Source organism: Anguilla rostrata, chromosome 7 (genome assembly GCF_018555375.3).
Source record: "Anguilla rostrata isolate EN2019 chromosome 7, ASM1855537v3, whole genome shotgun sequence".
Taxonomy (NCBI): domain Eukaryota; kingdom Metazoa; phylum Chordata; class Actinopteri; order Anguilliformes; family Anguillidae; genus Anguilla; species Anguilla rostrata.
Window position 1 is genome coordinate 53813354 of NC_057939.1, and position 22960 is coordinate 53836313.

The 22960-nt window shown below is 48.3% G+C and overlaps 1 protein-coding gene across 3 annotated transcripts; it reads left to right on the top strand.

The window, feature by feature from the left end:
• The first annotated feature begins 3391 nt into the window (after nt 1-3391).
• LOC135260054 (protein FAM193A-like) lies at nt 3392-18877 on the top strand. Of its 3 annotated transcripts, none has more exons than XM_064345181.1 (23): nt 3392-3784; nt 6113-6178; nt 6622-6849; nt 7467-7606; nt 7753-7920; nt 8057-8285; nt 8509-8633; nt 9090-9237; nt 9825-9899; nt 9985-10062; nt 10303-10415; nt 10724-10945; nt 11208-11343; nt 11873-12034; nt 12324-12572; nt 13248-13467; nt 13575-13847; nt 14199-14454; nt 14666-14858; nt 15114-15350; nt 15663-16431; nt 16672-16753; nt 17215-18877. In XM_064345181.1, the coding sequence occupies exons 1-23, from the start codon at nt 3554-3556 to the stop codon at nt 17306-17308; spliced, it is 4494 nt and encodes a 1497-aa protein (XP_064201251.1). In that variant the 5' UTR covers nt 3392-3553; the 3' UTR covers nt 17309-18877. The 3 variants fall into 3 exon arrangements, with proteins under 3 accessions (XP_064201251.1, XP_064201253.1, XP_064201252.1); XM_064345183.1 differs by having other exon boundaries at nt 13575-13802; XM_064345182.1 differs by having other exon boundaries at nt 9825-9887.
• The last annotated feature ends 4083 nt before the right edge of the window (nt 18878-22960 follow it).

Below are 22960 nucleotides of genomic sequence, written 5' to 3' on the forward strand. Positions count from 1 at the left end.
CCTTTGAGATTATGTACAGCTCTCTCCAGATGCCATTGTTGACAGAGAAAGACTGCCGCATGTACCATTATTAGCGGAAGCGGGGATCTCAGATGACAAACACATAAAAGGAACACAGTCTAATCCCCAGAAGATGAATGTGCAAACCGCAGACAAACAGCGTCCAATGAGTGTAATACAACAAATAAGAAGGATAAAGATTCATGGAGCCATATATCAACCGCATAAACATTCCACATCCAGAGCACGCCAGAAACAAAATTTACACTCTCTCGCCAAGCAAGCAGCTGTCTTATTGCCTCTGCCAGAGTTTTATATCGGCACTGTAAGTGATGGAAACCAGCAATCACTGCCATGGCATTGGATATTAATGTGAGAAAATTATGGTATGGTAAATTATGACTCTGTATTTCCAAGCAGTCTATCATGGGATCATGGATGTCCTTTTAAATGGGACACCAGTTCATGAATTACCAGCAATAATTAACAAGCATCTTAGAGACCACAGATGTCGTTCTTTAGCATTTTTTATGTCTGAATTCATGTCAGCCTTATCAGAATGATCAACACTCATCTTTACCTTACAAGTAAACAGAAGCATCATGCGTTTTCTTTACAAACTTTTGTGAGTTAGGTTTATGGCGGCTGAACTCATCAATATGTGTTCTGAAGAAGAAAAAAAAAAAACTTACCTTTAATTGTTAGTCAAAGTTAAGTACAAATGTTTATTGAATCCCTACTACATAATGTATGTACGAGTACTGTTATCAGGGAATATATAAATGCCTGTAGCCTGAGTGGGACCTAAAATTACATGATTTTAAAGGACTGCACAGCATGCAGGGCTGCTGAAGTTAATTGGGGACTGTCAGTTAGTATGCACTGCCAATAAGAAAAAGGAATTATGTTTTATTTGTTTGGTGGGTTTTATCTTATTATGGAGCACCAGTCAATGAGTAATCATTAAGATTTAATTACAGTTACAATTCATTAGAACCAATAACTCAAGTGCCTAAATTATTAGATTAATGTGACACAATTTGTAAACATGTTTCACTTACAGTTATTTGCACACAGTGAAACAGATAAAAGGAACCTTTATATAAGAAATGCTTAAATACAAATGTCACTTGAAGCTGTGGAGTCTGAAATGATGATGCGTTGTTAATCTTCATCTGTCTGGAAGATTATTGCAGACAGCTGATTCTCCAGCTGGTCTACTGGCAAGATAAATCTTTTTTTCTTTTTTTTTTCCTATTTGGGATAGTGTGGCCACATCGCTGGACGTCATCATGACACTGAGGTAACAAATAATCACAAATAATTGATGTCTGGTCCTTTTTTTCCGGGCTAGAAAAAGCCCGCTGGTTTACGTTTTCCTCTGAAACCAGCTTCTGTCACTCTGCCTTGTTAAGATTCTTCAATCATGAGTGCTTCAGTGAAGACGAGTTAGCTTTCTTACAGCGCCTAACAGACACATTCTGACTGGTGACAGACTGGCCTGGCCTCAGTACGTGGTCCTGTGAGTGCCACCTCTCCAGTACCTCAGTTCTGAGATCTGACGTTATCGAACGTGAGGCTAAAAACAGAACAAGGAACCAAAACAAAGTCGAGAGGCCTCTCAAAACCTCTCCACACGTTCATTTTACAAAGTGGGCTGCTACGTATTGTGGCTCCATAACTACGCCCAGAAACTGCGATGGGCATTTTTCTTTATTCAGCTAGTTTTGTTGTTGTTTGTTGTTTGTTGTTGTTTATTTGGCACATTTATTCTCCAGCCAAGACCGAAAGAACAATGGCAATCAAACTACTGAATTATGCCTCTAGTCTAGCGACTCCTCTTCCGACAGGGCTGCCTGCCACGCAGCCAGCAGTGTCCCATGATATTTACAGCTACGCCGTGTACAATTTTCGTACTCCCCACTACGATGATTGCTCTAAGGGCAGTGTCAGCTACGCTTCCTGGCGTGTGAATTACTATGGGCGCGTGATCGGCACTGTGAGGGCCGCACGCTGTTGAGCGGCCAGGAAAGCGCGGTCGAAACCAGTCCTGTTTCTGAGTGAAATCAACACGCTTCGCTAAGAATATTAACTTTTCACAAAAATGAATAATAGGTTTATCACTCACAGCTGACCAAAATGAGCCCCTTTGGTTTTGGAATTTTGCCAAAATATAAACAGATGTGACATAATATCTACAACAAATGCAGATTAAAACTCTCTTTGCATACTAATTTTTTTTTTTTCCAGAAGAAAAGAAAAAGGAACCACTAACTTCTTTACATTGCTTGGGAGCCCATAGGTAAAATTTGACTGAAATAATATGAACATAATACTGTGCACAATAGTGTGTAAAGAAAAAGTAGCACACCTTCTGTATGAAACATAAATACTCATAGACATTAACATTGAATGTCTTTGTGAAGAAAACAATTTAATTCCACAGAGACAGCTTATTATTTGCAAAATACATATTTCAGCTAGGTAGTGCCTCCTGTTTTTGGTGTAGATAGACAGTGCCATCTATTGATGAATGATTGTGTGTACTATGTGTACTCTCAAAATTTAATATGGTAGGCATTGATATTGTAAATATAATGTGTATTTCAGTGTCAAACAAATTAATCACATAATTCCTGTCACTATAACCCGATGAATTTTAATGATCATTCTATAACTTTTAAGCCTGTTATGTTTTCTGTGTATTATTTATTAATGCATTATTGCATTTTTATGCAGTTAAGCAAATTATCGTTGCTATAAGTAGCCACATAAGAAATAAAAATAAAATTCCTTATGTTTGAACATAATTTATGAAGCCTGGACTAAAAATGAGAAATAACACATTTATCCATTGTGGCCTACTTGTGGGGGCTTACAATTAAAATATGTTTTTATTCATCCCTATGCGCCTACGCACCACAAGACTCTCATAACTTTTTTTTATATTAATGAAACTGACTCAACTATAACTACCGACAAAATTATACCTGTTCATTCAAAAAATAATGACTGATTTTTTAAACAGAAAAATATACAATGTGATTGATTTTGCCAGTTTTTTTCTCCATCACTTTCCGTTTCCAGTTTTTTGACGATCTAGGCTAATGGTTTTAGAGTGGCGGGTAGCTATAGGGCATTCGGTGGTTTTGTGGTCTAAATCAAGAAAGTAAACTAATACTTAGTCGCGCACAAAACTGTCTGGGCCAATCGAAATAATATATTAAACCTGAAATAATACGAAAACCCACAAAATGAGCTGTCTTCACAGAATCAAAACGCACCATTGGTCTGCAGTACTTTAAAAACACAATTTCCCAGAATACCGTGCACGCACACCCTTTGTGTATGTACGTAACTTCACATACCTCATTCCTGTTGGGCAGACCAGGCCATATTGGATCTAAGATCTTGGGCAGTACTGGAAGTGCTGACAGGCTTCAGTATTTTGGAGTCTGTCAAAAGGTTTGTTCGGATAAGGGCTTCATCCTGACATTCCGCCAGAATCGCATCCTCCTTCAGACGGCAGGGCATCTGTGACTTTTATAGTGAAATGAGCCCAACCGACGCTAAACGAGGAGCCAAGCGCAGAAAAAGCAAGCGGGGCGGTGGCAGCAGTAGCATCATTAGCGGCAGCGTTACCAGCTATAGCGGCAAGGCCGGAGTTCCAGCTGCGGTGAGAAGTCCACAAGCCACAGGAACACCTGAATCCATAATGGGCTTATTAACAGCAGGAAGCGCTGGGAACAGTAACACGGGAAGCATCGCAGGCCTGAACGGAGAGGTGAGGATACGTCATCGGTAATGTTCTGATTAGCCAGCTAGTTAATGCACCTTCAAGGCCTTGCTAAAGCAAGGGAGTAGTTTAGTAAATCTAGCTAGCTAAGTTAACCTCCTGGCTAGGGTAATCGCTGTTTGTTTTGCTAGCTAGCTCAGTTAGTTAGCCAACTAGCTTGCTGCGTTAATCCCTTGCTGTGCTAGACAGCAGTGGTCGTCCAATGTCGACTGACGTGGAGTAAACTTTACCAGTTTTTCTAGTAAGTTAGTTACATTAGGAACTCGCTTGTCAGCTGCACACAGTTTGCATTTAAGATTATCAATTGGGCCTTGCCTTGGTTGTCATCAACTGTCCACTGATGTTAGCTAGCTAATTAGCTAACAAGTTTATGAAGTTCACTTGTTAGCTTATCAACTAAATCGGCTCACAAGGTTTCCTCAGCTAACGTCGGCGTGAGACTTGTTTGTGTTGAGTGACCACTTAAAACATCAACATGCGTATCAAGTGTCACTGAGCGCAGAATCGCTGGTTAGCTGCGAGCTAGCTGTTGTTATTTGCTAGCATGTTAACTAGCTAGCTGATGCTTGGGTGCAGAATTGTGTCACTGCCACTGAACGGCCAACTAAGAATCTAACTCACAGTTCTGTCCCTTCCATAACTGCGGGTGACTTCTCAGTGGTCTTGCACCGTTTAACCTTCTGCAAAATATTCGTCTGCGAACAGGTAATGGCTAGCTGGCTAATATGCGTTTAGTTTAATTATCAATGCAAGTGTGCCAGTCAGTGTTTCCATATAATCATCTCAAGACTTGCCGTGCCAGAACTTATTACGAACCAACGTATGTCATTCCTGTCATACGGAGAGCCACACCCATCGAGTTTATGGCTTTCCTAAATAACGAAACGCACGCACACACACACACACACATAAAAAAAAAATAAAACACTTGTTTTGGGGCTAGTTTCTCTTGAGTATTTCCTGACACACCCAGGCTAGCGTCAAGGTGGGGAACACCCAGTGGTCAGCGGAAGCAGTGGTCATACAGGCAGTGGTTGACACCAACAAGTGGAGGACCAACCTTGTAGGTCATTCTTCACGGTAAAAGATTGGCGCTGGTAAAAACATTCCCCAGTGGACAGAAATCAAATGCATTCACTGACAGCTTCAGTCATTGTGCTTGTGCGAGACTAATATGGGCACATTAGTTCTGCTGGTTGTGTTTGGACAAGGAGCAGAAAAGTGTTATCTATTTGAAAACATGTTTTTGCACATGTATTCAAAGTACGTGTCACAACATTCAAGCCACGGGTGAAATATTTGTAAAACAACTGGTGATATACTGTTATGTTTGTGCTGAAACAAACAACTTTGTTTATGCCACATTCTTTAATGCCCTGCTGTTTTGCTGAATCCTCCTTAAAAGTCACTGTTTAGGGGTTATGAGATATAGGATGCTCTAGGCAAAAAAGGTTTATTCCATCCAATTGATTTTTTTTTTCCTGATCCATTTCTTTGTGCTTGTATTGCTTCATTTAACAATGCAGGTTGCGAATAGTGACAGTATCCTTTTATACTAATTTAATATCTGTGCATTCATTGCATGGGAAAACAAACCCAATTTCACTACAACATTTTTGTATTTTATCAAGTTGCTTAGTAAAATATGCCCATCGATTATAGACAAAATAAGGGTGTAGTTGTTCAGAATAGGTTACTGTGTAAGATAAGCTGGGATGCTTCACAGAGGCCTAAATGTGGCGTGGAGGTGCTGCAGCACTTTACACAGGACACCTGAAGAAGCTCGAACTGTCCCATGGTCTACAAGGGGAATATCGTTCCTCTTAGAATTAGGAAGTGTTGTATAATTTATATTGAAACTGCAAAAGGCACGCCCAGCGTATCTAGCCTCTGAAACTAAATTTGTTGGTGATGCATAGATTTCTCATGACTTTTTATTGTGGTGCAGTTCTGCTACAGTTTTTGCCAAAATTGTATATGATCGTCTCACTCTGGGATCTCAAACTGCAGTCCTGGAGGGCCACTGTGCCTGTATCTGCAGGGTTTTGATGTGCTCCTGTACTTAAGTGTTTAATCTAAGCCACTGATTGGCTAAAGAGTCTGTACACCTCATTTCAAAGCCCTACATTGGCTGCTGATTGAAAAGAAATCACAAAAACCAGGAGAGACTGCCGCCCCCCAGGGCTGGACTTTGAGACCTGTGGTCTGGGCTGATAATCTCACTGCAGTTCACTGTGGTCGTTGGTTGTGTTTATAAGATTTGTGTGTCATGCAAATCTATGTATCGCTTCATAAAATGGAAATTTTGTCCTTCAGGTTTCGATGAATGGTACACAGTTTTCCGAAGGGCCGGTGAATTCTGACTTTTCTGGAGTGCTTCAGGTAACTACCACTGTCATGCAGGTGTTAGTCATAATGTTCTTGTTTTTCCCTTTTACATTTTTATGATGCGTAAAATGGCTTCAGGGGTCCAATTGCAGAAGTATTACTGGGCGAGCTGCAGATACTGTACAGTGCCCTCTGCACGGCTAATTATTGTTCAAGTCACGGTGAGACATTCCCTATCGTGTAATTAACAGGATTCAGCCAGGTCCATTTTAATTAGGGCCTACGGTTTTTCCAGCTTCAGCGTGGCGTAAATTTTAAGTGGGTTGTGCTGAGATGTTTTTTCTTCTCAGAGGATCTCTTAACCGTTGTGTTTCGTGACACAAGCTGTCCGTCACCTTTCCTGCGCTGCGGCGTTTCCCTGTGCGTTGCCATGACGTCAGTGAAAACGGACCACGTGGCCGTGCTCCGTGCATACAAGTTCCCTCTCTCTGTTTCAGACGCCGTTCACCTTTGGGATGGGTCAGAGGGCGCCCTACACCACCGGGGGGCGCTGTCTGCTGTGCCGGAGGGAGCGGACGGACGGCTTGTTCGCGGAGGCGGGGTCGGCGGAGACGCCGTCCGCGTCGGGGAAGAGCAGCGCCGCGCTGCCCCTGTGGGTGTGTCCCGACTGCCGGCGCACCGTGGAGACGGAGGAACGAGGCTCCGCCCCCGAACCTTCGGTGGGGGTAAGGCCTCTCGCCCCCCACTGGATCGGGAGCTAACCAATCAGACGGCATTTAACACTGGAACTATCCCTGAGTGCATTGCAGGGAAGCAGTGTGCATTTTTGCAGGTTTAATTTGATGATATTAGCCTGGACTTATGTTAGATGAGAAAGCACATGGTTCTGTTTGTCTGACAGATGGCGTTAAGTGGCCAATGACACGCTCTGGTGTTGAGGCTTGTAGCCTGTCTGTGATTGGCCCCTTTAATCACTTGTTTATGTTTGTGCCTGTCTTCACTCGCATGATGTCCCACTTCTTCACTGGAACAGTTGCTTCTGTGTTGGTCTTGACCTAAGGCATAATTTGAGCAGAGAACTGGAAAATTTCCCATGATCCTTTGAAATGTTGTCCTGCCTTAAGGAGAAAGCACCCCTCCCTCCCCTCCCTTCGCTGTGTGAACAAACTGGTTTTTGTGACATGAAACGGATTTGGGGCAGAAATCCCAGCAGCACTGAGCATGTGTCTCTCTCCCTCTTTCTCTTTCTATCTCTCTCTCTCTTTCTCTCCCTCCCTCTCTCTATCTCTGTGCCTCCTCTCTCTCTCTCTCTCTCTCTCTCTCTCTCTCTCTCTGGGTGCAGAACCAGGACTTCCTGTCGCACGTTTCCTTGGGGAACGGCGAGCCCCTGCGGGAGTCCGCGGGAGAAGCGCAACCCGCCCCGACCCCGCCCCCCGTCGCCGTGGAGACGCTGTGCAACTGTGAGGTCTGCAGCGAGCAGAGGTGAGACGGGCCGTGGCCAATCGCAGAGCTGCTTCCTGGGCACGGCAAACAGAGAATGAGTCTGATTGGCTCAGCCAGCCTTTCCTCTGGGCCACGGGCCGGTTAGACCTGCTGAACGATCCCGTGCTCTCACCCCTGTCTTTCAGGGACAGCTCGGCCCAGTCCGAGCGGGAATCGCGGGAGATGCAGAAGTCCTGGTCGGAAGTGCGCTTCATGGTCCGGTACATCTACCGGCAAACGGGAACGCCGCTGGCCGACGACCAGGACCAGCCTCAGGACGGAGACCGGGACGGGATGAAAGGCCTGGTGGATAGGTACCCTCTTCCCCAAACTCTCATTTTACCCCCCCCACCTGGAGAGGCCTTTTGGCTGCTCTTCGCGGCCTGCTTGGCCTTGTTCTGCTCTGGCAGCGGTGTGAAGACCCGACCGGGTCCTGTGTGTGTGACACAGGCTCTGTAAGAGGGACCCGTACCAACTGTACCAGCGGCTGGAGCAGCAGGCCAGGGAGTACGTGCTGGAGGTGAAGGTGCGTCTCCTCAAGCACCTGTCGGCGGGGTCAAAGGTCACGTCGGCAGAGGAAGGCCCCCCCCAGGCGCACCAGTTCATCTCGCTGCTCCTGGAGGAGTACAGCACCCTCTGCCAGGCTGCCCGCACAATCAGCTGCTTCCTCCTCACGCTGGTGAGCCTTCTGCTATGTGTGTGTGTGTGTGTGTGTGTGTGTGATCGTGTGCGCGAGAAGAATGAATGAACCATTATTTTATATAGGCCTAGTTATTTGAGACTGCAGGTTGGCTCCTATTAAGGAACTGTCCGTTTGTTCTTGTCACTGTTGACTTTTTTCTTTATTATGACATTAGAATACAGTCGTTTTGCCAGGGCCTTGAGACTGTGAATCTTTGCAGGAAGATGAGCATCTGAAGAAGTTCCAGGTGACATGGGAACTGCACAACAAGCACCTTTTTGAAAATATTGTATTTTCTGAACCTCTTTTGCACAACAGTTTACCGTCTCTGGTTGCACAACTAAGGTAGGCTTAGCACTTAAAAATCAAAACGTGCTTTGAGTGACTGCCAATCTTCATTAGAAATAATAAGAACCATGTGGTAATTTATGTGGGATTTGGAGATATTTTCATAGGAGCAAGATGGAAGTATTGTGTTCCTCTGTATTTTGCTAATTGAGTCTTCACTTGGTATTCAAAATGACACTGTGGAAGATTAAGGATTTAGCCTTCAAATGGAATTTTTCTTGTGTCAACTTGCTATAATAAATATTCCCATTTCCCTAACCTAGACAAGTGAGAGATAACAGCAGAGGTGGGAAGTGTTTCTGAATCCTCTATGAGGTGATATAAGATGGCAAATGAGATGACATTTACCAGATCGTTTTTTTTCACAGCCAATAAAGCTCCATTAAATACTTGGCAGGGAGCTGGCGTTCCCTCATAACTCAAACCCCTGTGTCTGTGCGTCTGATTGGCCAGGCACGGGACCGCGTCCTGTGACTCGTACAGTGAGGACATGTACAGCGCGCTGCTGGAGAGCTACCAGCAGCTGGACAGGGAGATGAACGTGGTGGCCGTGGAGTGGCTAGAGTGCGAGAAGAGGATCGATGACTACGTCGACGAGCAGGTGAGGCACTGCCCTCCTGTGATGAAGGAATGATTAACCCTTTGAAGAGCAGGTTTTATGGAATGTTTTTTTTTCAGACTTCTAATCTGGTGTTCTAGAACTCAATTACTTTCAGTTTCCAGTAGCGATTGTTACATCAGTATTAGAATGTTCAGTTAAGAACATTCTGGACGCAATATGTGTGATCTTACACTTCAAAGGGTTAAAGAGGGCGGGACGTTACTGTCATCACCTTTCACATTGGAACCAGAAAGAAGCTCCACCATTCACAGAGCATGTTGCTATTAACAACTAGAACTCAGCAATAATTGTACAGCAGGTACCGTAAGGGACCCCAGGAGTATTGTCGAAAGTGTCCACCAATCACCATCAGTGTTCTTACGTTTCCTATTACTAATGTAGTCCTTGACTGGTGGAGCTCCTCTGGGGTTTCTATATAGAAGGTTACACCATTACACCATGATGGTTTCTCTATCTTACTGTCCCCGGTTGCAGTGTAATTGATGGCTATGTTCTTCAGTTGTCTGGGTGAGCTCATTGCTTGAAGTGTAACAGACCCTTGTTGATACCTTATGTATGCTTGGCAGTTACTTTTTAAGGGTGAAGGACAGAACCACACGCATCAAAAGAAGGAACCACACAAATCGTTGGTAAGCAAAAATGTAAGTAGTTCACTATACTGTGTTGTTTATTATATTTTATATTTACAGCATGATTAATTGATTTGTTGATTGTCTGTTTTCCAAGATGCCACTAAAAACGAAACAACAACTTCTGAAAGAAGACTGGGAGTTCTTTAAACAAAGGAGGTTTATTGAAGACCAGGTGAGCTCTTCATCCAGCATGAAGTTTAGTAGCACTGCTCAACTGGACACAGTAATATTTGCTGTATAACAGCAATGAACCTGCTATATATTTAGCAGATTCATTGAGGCTTTTGGTGCATGACGTACAGAACCGACAAATAGAAGTTGAATAGGTCTAGTGATGTAAGTTTTACCTTTTGATCATTATTGATATTTGGTTGCCTCCTTGCTGTTCTAAGTCTTTCGTTTTTCACTTCAGTTATCAGGCAGTAGGAAGCCTGTCGCTGGAGACCATTTCACTGACACTATGCGACACCTGCTGTCGTCTAGGCTGAGTATCCCAGACTGCCCCAACTGCAACTACCGAAGGAGGTGAGTCCCCGTCACTGCCGTGTCCATGAAATATTGTTTCTGCCCATGTACATTTATCTTAACACTGGCAATAACTGACATGTAAAGAAATAAGCCAATTAGCGGCATTTTGTGGTAAAAGTGTTCAATGACACATGGGAACACAGATTGAAGCTCTTTCACGTACCTTGTGCTGTCAGTGTCTGAGACATCTATGAATGTATTTGTACAGCAGGGGGCACTGTTCAGTCTAACTATATATATTATATAACAGCTGTTCTATAATAAAAGATGTCCGTTCCGAGGCTGACCCTTCTCTCTTGCCGTAGGTGCACTTGCGATGACTGCAGCCTCTCGCACATCCTGACCTGCGGCATCGTGGACTCCTCCGTGACGGACAGTCTCCATGGCGCCAAGCCCGCCCCGGACTTCCTGTCCGAGCTACACCCCCCCAGCATGTCCTCGGCCAGCTCCAACTCCAGCTCCGGCTCCCCCGTCACTGTCCAGCACCCGCACCTCATCCTCCCTGCCAGAGGGGGCGCTCCGTGCTTGTGAGTCATCTTGAGCATGACACTTCTTCTCTATCAGCAAGTCAGTTCCCGTTTACTTTTGTCTGCTTGTGGTACCAAAATGGACACATTTGACTACCTCAGACAGCTGTAATACTTTTGTATTATATAGTCCTGTTTGAAGTGAGTGTGAGGAAAGCTGTTGCCTAGATACCTCAGCTTCACCTCAGCGTCTCCTGCATTGGCGCTGTTGCCTCCTGCTCGCCCCCTTGTGGTAATGCAGTTGTTCTTCCTGTTCCCGCAGCGATGATTCGCCGTCGGCCATGTTTGCGGACGTCTACTCGCTGAGCGGCTACGGCGACGCGGACGCGCCGACCGGCGTGAACGGCGGCCGCGAGCAGCTCGGCGGCGGGGAGGAGAGCGCGGCGGTGAACGGCCAGGTGTGTCCCTCTCTGCGAGACGCGTTGGAAACGCCGCCGTGGCTGAGTCACCGGTGTGAATGAGTCACCGGTGTGGCTTACCGCTCTGCGCCGCCTCGCGCTTTGTCTCCCTGCACTGCCACGTGATGCCAGTGGGCGTGTGCGCCGCCTCGGGGGTAGATCACGTTTTCGGTTAAAAACCGGCCTGCGTGTGCCTGACCAGATTTCGGCTTCGGTTTTACATTCTGACCGAGAGGAGTGACGGAAATGGAGGTCAATAAAATCACTTAGCTTTGCTTGTTGGATTCACGTTCTTCCATGCATGCTTATGGTGGTTTTCCTGAGTCCAAGAACCCTCGCAGAACCCTGCTGATAGTGCGGGTTCTATCGCATTAAAGAGCCGTTCCACTGTCTCAGAAGTAGGAACGCCTGGGTTTCTCTGGCCCCTGTGTCCCGCCATGGGTGGTGTGACCTGACCCTGAGCCTGACCCTGACCCTGACCCTGACCCTGACCCTAACCCTGACTCTAACCCCACTCTCCTTCCGCTAGTCTCCCAGAGTGAGCAGCAGCAGCAGCTCTTCAGAGGAAGACGAGGAGGAGGAAGAGGAGGAGGGGGACCGAGAAAGCTGCAATGAGCCTCCTGGACCACAGGGGGAGCTCTCTTCAGAAAATAACTCCTCCAGCCCTCCTCCATCTTACCCTACCCAGCAGGTACTGGTGTACGAATCTGAAAGCACCATAAAGCGACCATTCTTAACCCTACACCCACTGCAAGTCTCCACACACTGGCTGTTCCACACACAAGTGCATCAAAACATGTCTCTAGCATGCCCTCATTATATTCAACAACTGAATGCCCTATACCTGCTACTGTAAAGCCAAATTTTAAATATTTAAAATGTCCTATATTTTAAAAAACTGTCAGGGCCATGCCAAAGCATACACGTAAAGCTGAAATGACCATGTGACATGCTCTCTGTTGTGTGTTTGGCGGCGACAGGCCGAGCAGGTTCCGCACGCGTGCGAGTGTCACGCCTGCAAACAGGACGCGTGCGGCGTGGCCCCCCCGGTCCTCTCCGGCGGCCGACCCCCCCTCAGCCAGCAGTTCCTCCCAGAGAAGACCGCGCACCCTGCCCTGCACCTGTACCCCCACATCCACGGCCACCTGCCCCTGCAGAACATGGCGCACCTGCCCCGGCCTCTGCTGCACCCCTCCCTCTACCCCGGCCCCGCCTTCCCCCACAGCAAGGTGAGGGGGCGGAGCCTTTGACTGACAGCTGGTGGAAGTGTAAAGAATCCGGAAGCTAATTGGGCGGCACGGTGGCGCAGTGGTTAGCACCGGCGCTTCGCTAGCAGGAGGTTCGGACCCGGGTTCGAATTGCACATTCTCCCTGTGTCCACGCGGGTTTCCTCCGGGTACTCCGATTTCCTCGCACAAACCGAAGACAATGTTGCGCAGGGACTGCTGAAAATTAGCCTCCCTGGCTAACTCTGGCACATTTACAGAAATGTTATTAACGTGCATCGTCCCTGTCAAGTAAACTAATGAGTTATTGAGTAATAATTAATGATTTGGTTATATCCTGTTTGTTATATATGGTATTTACTCTTATACGCTTAATTTTGCGTACTGTTAAACTTGTCTGGAAGAATGAGTTTAGATCAGGAGCGCAAACCCGGTTCTCCTGCCTTTTCTGATTCCGCCACAAGGTGTCACCCTTGATCAAGTTCAGCGTACGAAATTCAAACATTCTCTCTTGATCGGTTTCTGTTTATGCTAGGTTTGTTTTCCAGCAGCTGTGCGTTCAGGAGTAGCCCGTAGTGACGCAGAGTATGTCTGTAGTAAGCTCAGATGTTTGAAACAGCTGGCAGTGACGCTGCTCTCCTGTAAGTGAAGCTCTCTTGGCGGCTCTGTTTGTTCCAGACCCTTCCGCCGGCCCCTACGCTGAACCACGCGGGCGGGCCGCCAGCCTTCAGCACCTGCCTGCAGGAGCACGTTTACCAGAACTGTTTCGGGAGCGCCGGCGACTGGAACGGCTCGCTCCACGCCCCCCTCCACGCCCCCTCGCTCAAGTTTGAGAACATCTGGGAGTCCACCATGAAGAGCTGGAGCCCGGCCGTGTACGTCCCGGACCCCCGGCCAGGTGGGGGCGCTGTCACGCTCGTCCGTACCCGAACCCGGGCCGCGGCCATCTCAGGTCTTTTCACTTTCCGTCTAAAATTCCTTCCCTTTTTTTTTCCTGTTTGGAAGGTGACACGCTGGGGCCGACTCTTCCGGAGGCCTCCCGGCTGGAACTACAACCCCCATCATGCAACAGCGAGCCCCTAGTCACCACGGAAACCAAGGAGCGGAAGAACCACGCCAAGAAGAAGTGTCTGTATAACTTCCAGGATGCCTTCATGGAGGCCAACAGGGTGGTGATGGCGACGTCGTCGGCAACCTCGTCCGTGTGCTGCACCGCCACCACCGTCCAGTCAAGTAATAATCAGATCAAAGTTTCGTCTAAAAGGCCCACTTTCCTAGGTAAAGAGGGCCTGAGGACTGTCCAACGTCCCGGAGCTGCTGGCCCTGTACCGAGGCTAGCAGCCAGACGGGGGCGCCGTTTATGCCTGTTTGCTTTTTGTTTAGCGTGAAACAAGTGAAATAGTTCCCAAATTATCTAATATTTTCAGTTTTTCCCCATTAGTTGCCTGTGTAGAAGTAGTTTGTCATTTATTTGACCAGTTCCATTGTTTTCCGTTCCATTATTATGGATTTTGCAGTGTGCTATAGCAGCAACCCTTTTAAAAGCCACAGAAAAGGGAGAAAGAGTGAATGGTTTCATAATCTTTGAAGCTTTGTTTAACTGAAGGCCCCTGTGGTTCTGTCTCCCAGGCGATGTGTTTCACAGTGTAGAGGACCACAGGAGAGGTAGCCCCACTGGCCTCGCCCCTCTCCCCCCTCTCTCTGCCCCCGCTCCGTTTCCCGGCTCCGCCCCCCACCTGCCCCACCCCGAAGCGCCGCCCTTCCCGAAGAACGGCGCCACGGCGACCGGCTTCATGGACGCCCGTCCGGGCCTCTGCCCCTCCCCCGCCGACCTCCTGGCCCCTCCCCCTGAGGGCGGAGTCAGCGCCCCGCCTAGCGTGTGCAGGTACGTCTGTGCATTCTGCTCCCCTGTGGTAAAGTTTGCGTTGAGGGATTGGGATGTGGAGATTAGATTTAGTTATAGTGTGTGTCTCCCCTGCAAATAATCAGTCCACCAGTTCATCATAGATAAGCAGTACAATGTAGGACAAGGTGGCTGTGTGTCTCGTGCCGGGGGCGTAGTTTTGCTGACGTGGGCGTGGTTTGACCTTTGGCAGTGACCCCGAGTGCGAAGGGCACCACTGCGACGGCCGCGGCGGCGGCGGCTACGACCACCAGCCCTACGACGGCGAGGACAGCCAGGACGACGACAGCTGCTCCGAGCACAGCTCCAGCACCTCCACCTCCACCAATCAGAAGGAGGGGAAGTTCTGCGACTGCTGCTACTGCGAATTCTTCGGCCACGGAGGGGTAGGCCGCGTTTCCTTCTCACGATCACCAATGCCAGCTCCGCCAGTGCCGTGACTTAATGTGTTTTGCGTTGTGCAGTTCCCATTTCCCAAACGCACTTACGTGCACGTTAAAGAGAATGAGGTTCAGTTTTCCCAAGCCCCAACCGGCCTACAGGAGCCAGCTGCGGCCATTCTCACGCCGTTTTGTGAGTACGAACATATTTTAGTAAATTTTATTGAGTTTTCTTCCGTGTGGGCCCCCCCCCCCCCGCAGCCCCCCGCCGCGCCCACGAGCCGGAACTACGCGGAGATGCGGGAGAAGCTGCGGCTGCGGCTGACCAAGCGGAAGGAGGAGCAGCCCAAGAGGGAGGAGGCGCCGGCGGAGCGCGAGCGGGAGAGCCTGGAGGACCACCGCGACGTGGAGGACCTGCTGCAGTTCATCAACAGCGAGGACGCCAAGCCGATCAGCAGCTCCCGCGCCGCCAAGCGCGCCCGCCACAAGCAGAAGAAGGTAACCGGCGCCCCCCCGACCCGCCGCGGGCATCGAAGACCCCGCGCCACTTTTCAAAAGCGTGAAGGGGTTTGGGGGTTAACCTCACGGGTTCCTGGTCTAATTTCAGCAAATACAGGCGAGCTATGTAGCCCATTGAAGAGCAGCGTTTTGGAAAGTTTTTTTTTTTTTTTCCAGAATTCTAAGTCAGTGTTCTAGAACTGTTGCTTTCAGTCACCAGCAGTGATTATGACATCAGCATTAGAATGTTCCGTTAAAAACATTCTAATCGCACTCGTTTAAGGGTTCAGTGTGCGGTTGTGTGTCTTGCAGATGGAGGAGAAGGCCCGTCAGGAGGCGGAGGCGCGTGAGAGGGAGGAGGAGCAGAGACGGAGGGAGGAGGAGGAGGAGGAGGCCCTGAGACGAGAGCTCCTCCGGCTCCAGGAGCTCCAGCAGCTCCGGAACGCAAAAAAGAAGAAGAAGGAGAGAGCGCGGGAGGTGCAGGGGGCGGAGCCCGCCACCCGGAGCCCCCGCCTCCTCCAGGAGTCGGCCCGCACCGCCCTGGAGAACCTGAAGAACAGCAAGGCCCAGATGGCGCAAAGCATCATGGGAGCGCGCGGGGAGGAGCAGGGCGTGGCGCCGCTCCAGCGGCTGCTCGGCTCGGACCGCTGCGGAGAGACGGCCCCCCCTGGAGACCCCCCCCGAGAGCCCGCGGGCAAACCCAAAACCCGGCAGCCACCGCCAGCGGCGCCCAGGAAGTGCACGGAGACGACGCCCAAACTGCCGGAGCCCGATCTGAAGCCCACCAGCCCCGCTCAGACCCAGACTGAGCCCGCACCCCCGCCCGCCGGGGATCCTGTGCCGGAGGAGCAGGGCGACGGGCCCGGCGAGCAGAACCCCCCCGCCCTGCCCCAGGAGGACGGAGCCGACCCGGACCCGGGTTCAGACCCGCAGCTGGAGCCAGAACCAGAACCAGAACCAGAACCAGCGCCGACCGACCCGCCACAGCCGGCCGACAAACCCGCCAACTCCGAGTCCCCGCAGCCCAAGAGCAAGAGCAAAAAGAACAAGAAGAAGAAAGAAAAGACCGGCAACTCCATCGGTGAGTCGTCATCACTGCGCCGGAGACTCTGGGTTCCGTTCATCCTGTTTCTATACTTCCCTTCGTGTTTTTATCACACGTTCTCTTTTCACGTGTTAGTCAGAACCATCGGGTTGTACAGCAGAGGGTTAAGTTATTTTAAAAAAAAGTTAAATTCAAATGAGATCGAAATATGCAAATACGATTTATATAGGTCTCCTTCATTACCGTGTTTTCTGAAAGCAGTGTTTTCTGACACAGATGACGTGTTCCTGCCCAAAGACATCGACCTGGACAGCGAGGAGATCGACGAAACTGAGCGGGAGGTGGAGTATTTCAAAAGGTGTGAAAATGATTTTGATTTTCGAGCTTGCATTTCCCAGGGCTACGGAGAGAGCCTCTCCTGCTCACTCCTGCTCTCGCTTTCAGATTCACAGTCGGGGTTTTGTTGTGACTGAGCAGCTTCTGGGTTTGATGTTTGTTGTGCTCGTGTGTGTGTGTGTGTGTGTGTACTGTAAGCGGATGACTGCACAGTTCTGAAAAACGCAGTGCAGGTTTCCCCCCGCTCTCCTCCCTGCTGTGCGTTTACAGGCAGTCCTCCTTCATTCAGCTTTTATTTTCTCTTCCGTCATTCGCTGAGGGGAGCGTCATGCCCGTGGAAAGGTCGTGAGTCATCGAAAACCAGTTTTGACAGCTTTTCGAGCGCCTTGCCCCTGCTCGTGAGAGCCGGAATGGCGTCATGTGCTGCTCGCTGAACGCCTCTCTGTCTGTCTGTCTGTCCGTCCGTCCGTGCTCCCTCTGCAGGTTCTGCTTGGACTCGGCCCGGCTCACCAGGCAACGGCTGTCAATCAACTGGTCCAACTTCAGCCTGAAGAAGACCACCTTCGCAGCCCACTGACGGCGCCGGACGGGTCGAGACACTGGGAATTTGGGGGAAAAACCAAATCACCGTGACTGCTAATGACCCGGCCCTGCTGTGCCGAGAAACGCCTGTATCTGGAGGGATAGGAAAACGGGCTTATGACATTGCTGTCACCTGAGAGGAGCTCCACCAATCATGGAGCACGTTGGTAATCAGTCATTGAACAAAGTCATCAGTGATTGGTGGATACTTTTTCCCCTAATGGCATGGTGGAAAGTATCCTCCAATCACCGTTGAGGTTGTTCTATTTGTCGTGACCAACATGCTCTGTGATTGGCGGAGCTCCACTCCGGCTTACATGCCAAATGACTACTTCCTGTTCCTGCGTTATTATCCGTGGCCTCCAGGCCACTACGGCCCAGCCCCGCCCCACCCCGCCCCTGCTGCTCCTGCCGCTGCCCATGCTGCTGCTGCCGTTGTGAACTCCCACCCCCCCTTTAAACGCGACTGGGGGGTGGAAACAAAACTCCTGAACCACTTTTTACACGAGTGTGCTTGTGTGCTTGTGTGCTTGTTGTCTGTCGGGGGGGATATTTACCCCCCCCGGCCGCTTCTCACTGTGGGGCCATGCCCGAAGACCGCCACGCCTCCTTCGCTTCGTCACCGGAACGCCGCAGCTCTAGCCTTCTCCGTGCTGGACGGCACACTGGAGCCCCCTAGGGGGTGTGAGAGAACTGCTGCCACAGAACCTCACTGCACTTGGTGTTATGGCTCCAGGGACTGAGGGATCATATCTACCTATCCGTATCCATCTGAGTAGATGGATGTCTATAACTACCTATCAGTAGATGTCCAAGTCCTCTTGATCAACTAGTTTAGTTTAGTTTTTTTTTCCCTAGTTGACATGGGGATTTGTTAAATGCATGGCTTGGTGAAAATCCTGGCTTTTAACTTTGCATCCTGAACGTGGTCCTCTGTTAACTTGGCGAAGCAGAGAGAGCTCCAAATGCTTAATCGTTTTTTCAAAAGTCAAAACAGCAAAAGAGGGGGAGCCCTTTTACTCTCGAAAAATGGATCCAACGCTCAGTTTGTCGTCCACCACAAAGGCTAGAGAGAAGCCAGGAACTGTAAGACGGGTAGCTCAGGTCCGTGCAGTGCAGTCTGGGTAAGGATGATGGCCGTTCAGGACCGAGGTCTGTGAAAAAGGCTTTCTCTCACGCCCGTAATCTATGTGGACCCTGTCACACGTGCATCCGACATTTCGCTCATGAAAAGGGATTCGTTTTCATCAACACTATCCAGCAAGGAAGGAAGGCTAATACTTGATCATTTTATTTTTTAGTTCCGTTTAACAACCTGATGTTGAATTGTAAAAGTTATGCAATTTTTCTTCTTTTTTATTTTATTTTTTTATTTGTTAGCCAGCTTACATCAGAAATGCTAAATGAAATGGAAAAGGAACAAACGCCTCGCTGTCGACCTGTTATAGAGTGTATACTGGATTAACACTGAAGCCTGACTCGGCTACTTTTTTTAACATATTGTTAAGTAATATTAAATTGTGTCTTTCTTTTTTGAAAGATGGAATACAGTCGTATGGAAGGATTTGCCTTGTCTTAGAATTTATTGTTCACTTTCCAGCTGATAAGGGATGTCACGTCCATGAGCCTAAGGGTCTGCTTAAGGAATGAGCCTTTGAGGAATATGCTGGAACCTGCACTGAGGAAGAGGAGCACTATTTTGGGCTGAAGGCTTTGGTAGGTCCTGGTATGCTCATTTCACACAAACCTTTCAGTTGCAACAGTCAACGGTTGTTTCTCTGAATACAGATATGGTTTCCTTATTTACTGTCATGATGACTGAGGAGCCCTTTGTAGTAAAGACGTAGGGGACGCGCTGGATAGCGAAACCATGACCGTCGAGCCGTGACTGAAGTTATGACAAGTTATGACGGGACAGTTTGAATCGCTGACTGCGGGCGAAACCAGAGGCCGGGGCATGAATCACGTTTCGGGGCTCGGCAAGAAGTGCGTTCCGGTAACATTAGCCAAAATATTCTGCCCCATCTCCGTGTCACGTGACCGCCCTGCCTCCATAATGACTGGCATTTCACCCGCTGTGAATCTCTGTCGACACAAGCGTGTCCTTTTCTGACTGAGCGAGCCATGGGGGGCATTTTATGGAAGTGCCTGGGACTTCACTTTTACTCTTCAGTACACACACACACCCACACACAGATATATATATACCCTCTAGATACTGTTTTAAAAAGTCATTTCTGATGAAAATGTGACTTTCCCTTTGCCAAAATACAGAAAGGACCACGCTGTAACCCTTCGTTGTACGCGTTGCTAGGTCCCAGAAGCGGTACAGGAAGTCTGAGTCATGCCACTGACCGCGGAAGAAACTCGGCGATACCGCTGGAAAGGAAAAAATAAAAACTTCCCGTTTTAAGAAGTGGCCCGGCTGCTGTTTTATCGAGCGCGTGTGATATTTCCCTGTGAACGGATTACAGTCAGCAGTGCGATGGGCTGATTGGTGTTGATGGGAAGCAGTGATTAAGAGAAACAGAGAAATGCCCGCGTGCTGAGGCCTTTTCTCAAACTCTCGTGCCATAAGCGGAAACTTTTTTTTTTTTTAATTTCACCCTAGAAGCGTGTGTTGTCAAAAATCGTCAGCAGCGATACAGGATATTGACGTACGGAGCCATGAAGTGGTTTCGTTTTTAGTGCCCCTCGTCGACGGTGAGGCGAAGGTCTTGAAAAGTAGCGGTGAATTAACAGAGGAGCCGCCTGAACGGATCTGAGCCTGGGCCTGATGTGTCCAGTCTGACAAGACTCCTACTCGTACAGAAAGGGAACTTTTGCTTCTGAATCTGTCGTCTTTATACTTCCTGTGTTATTTGACACATCCTGTCATTTAGAGCTCTGGCGTGTGGTGGAACAACTACGTTCACATCACATAAAATAGTGAAACTGGTATTTATATATATATATATATATACATACACACACACATACACTGAGCTTCTTAATGTTTGGGGAAAGGTCATTGTTTCTTGATTTGGCTCTGTACGCCACAGTTATTTTTGTAATCAAACAATTCACATGTGGCTAAAGTGTGCATTCTCACCTTTTGTTTAAGAGAATTTTCATACATTTTGATTTTTCCATGTAGAAATTACAGCACTTTTTATACCTAGTTCCCTCCCCCGCCCCCATTTCCGGACCCCAAATGGGTTCACAGATCTTTCTGATTAGTCAGGTGAATCCAATTGCTTCCTTTGTGCAGGTGTAAGAGAGCTTTCTGTATCTAGTTTTCAGGGTTTTGATTGGTTGTACATTTTACCTAAGGTTATATATTGATCCTTTCTACTTTTTATCTGCTATATTGTTTTAGTCATGGTTTATTTCAATTTTAGCACCAACTATTTAATTTCAGTGGGTGTTCATGTGAGGCTTTTCAGGGGAAGGTACTTTCCTGTGTCACTGGAGTTCACCGCTCAGCTTTCAAATACTCTCCAGCACATTCATACAAATTGCGATCTGTGTTGCTGTTTCACTAATGGAATGACAGAGAAAATGGGGAATCCTGATAAGGGAGTGGACCGGAGACCTGGTGTACGCCTGAATCCGGGTTTTATTCTTTCTTCCTGACATTCTCTTTCCTTAATTCAAGGGGGAATCCCCAAAATTCCAGGATGAAATATGGCAGCTCAAGCGTTCAGTTCAAGGTTTATAAAAGCTGACGGAGCAGTTACTCTTTCCCTCTTTCCCTCCCTCCCTCCCAACAAGGGTACAAAATGCACGTTTCCAACAAGAAGAGAGTCCCACAATGCAACGCTTCATGTGAAGGGAGAGTCGTTCAGTTGTCTTCTGGTTTGTTCCTCGTCTGTCCTCCCTTGCCGAGCACCAGCCAAGTTCACTTGTTGCACGTCACAAAATGGCCGCCTGTAGGAAACAGATAGCCATTCCCTTCCCTTGCTTTGTGGATCTGAATGCAATGGGTGGGGGTGTATGAGGCAATCACCTTTAATAAGCCTCCAGTGCACAGTTCTCACACAGTGTTCAGGATAGTCAACATTCTGTAAAGGGGAAGACTAAAAGGGAAGAGTCAGTTGACTCGTTTGTGATGTAGCTGCCATTCTTTAGACCACTTCTCCTTTCTCCCATGGTACACGTATGGCAGCGTGCTCTTGCAATGTCCTGGATCTCACTCTTTGCACTTGAACGTAATCAGCACAGTGTCCTGGCCTTGAGTTCTGTCTTTCCGCACGGCAGCATCCGGACGATGAGGGAGACAACGTCCGTTGACGATTTGAAAATTAGAGGGAAGAGGAGGGATGACAGGGAAGCTGATAAAACAGACGATCAGTTCGGAGATCTTGTCGTCGCGGATCACCTGCAGACGGGGCGGGACGGGTGAGGAGGGCGGAATTTGGGGAAACCCACAAATGCGTTGGCTCGCTCCAAATCGTATTATTCGCTAAAATAATGCATGCGACCCTAAACGCAGGCAGTTGAAAGACCCGTTCTTTCCTTTCAAAGACAAACTAGCCAAGAATAGTAGCGATTGTGATGATAACCCCCCAACTCTTAACTATAAAAGGTAGTGCAGCCAAACTCCATATCCCAGCACGTTTTTGGGAATCCCCGGTTTTATGGGAATTTCCCCACGGTTAATGGACACCGGAATGAGCGTCACAATTACACTTTGCCTGTTTACTGCGTGCGTGCATCTCCCGCTCCTATGAATCCTACAGGAAGAAACGAAAAGGAACATGAGTTTGCAGAGCTGTGTATTTAAATTCATACAAGGTAATTAAGGAATGACGTCGCAATGTCCTTTTTCATTAGCTCTGGGGGGGCAGGGTGATTTTGTACACTTTTGTACACGTCTTTTTATGAACACCCCCCCCCCCCCCGCCTCTTTAAATGGGTTCTGTTAATGTATTAACCAAGTTTGTGGGTCTGACAGCTCTGAAATATCCAACATTATAGCTCACATTTGAATGTGAATGAATCTCAAACTTTACCCGCAGCCAGTGTATTTGTCAGGTTAAATGTTTCCAGCTAAAAGCATAAGACATGCTTAGTTACGGATAAAAGGGGGTGCGGGCGCAAAGGCCGGGGAACCCCTCCGAGCCTAAAGGACATCGGGGGGTGGGGATATTCTCTGCATTTTACCCAGAATGCCTCCCCCATGGGTTCGAGGCGCTGCTGGGGAGGACTCCGTTTAAATGGTGGGTACTGGCGAGGCATTAGTCACACACACATACTGAAATTAGAGTCATTGTGAGCTGTCTAAGTAAAACCAAGCTTGCCCACGCATCTTCCTACATACCCCACACAAACGTCGATGAAAGGGGGGGTAGCGTAGGTGAGAGGGGTCCGTCATATTGAGAATGACGAGTGTGCGTTTTTTTTTTTTGGTTCCGATGATTCATTTTCACACGGTTACAATACCCTGACTTATTAAAACAGGCGCTCTTTTCCCCCCCCCCTTCTATCTGTGATTCAACACAATCGCATCAAAAAGACTGAATATAACTGCACTGCGCCTTGTCCTTAACTTTGATCCACAGGCTAGTGTTTCATTTCAGCCCCCCACCCCCCCAGTTGCAGTAAAACTCATAACTCAATGTTATGAAAATAAAGGGGGAAATACTAATTATGGTGGGTTATTCCT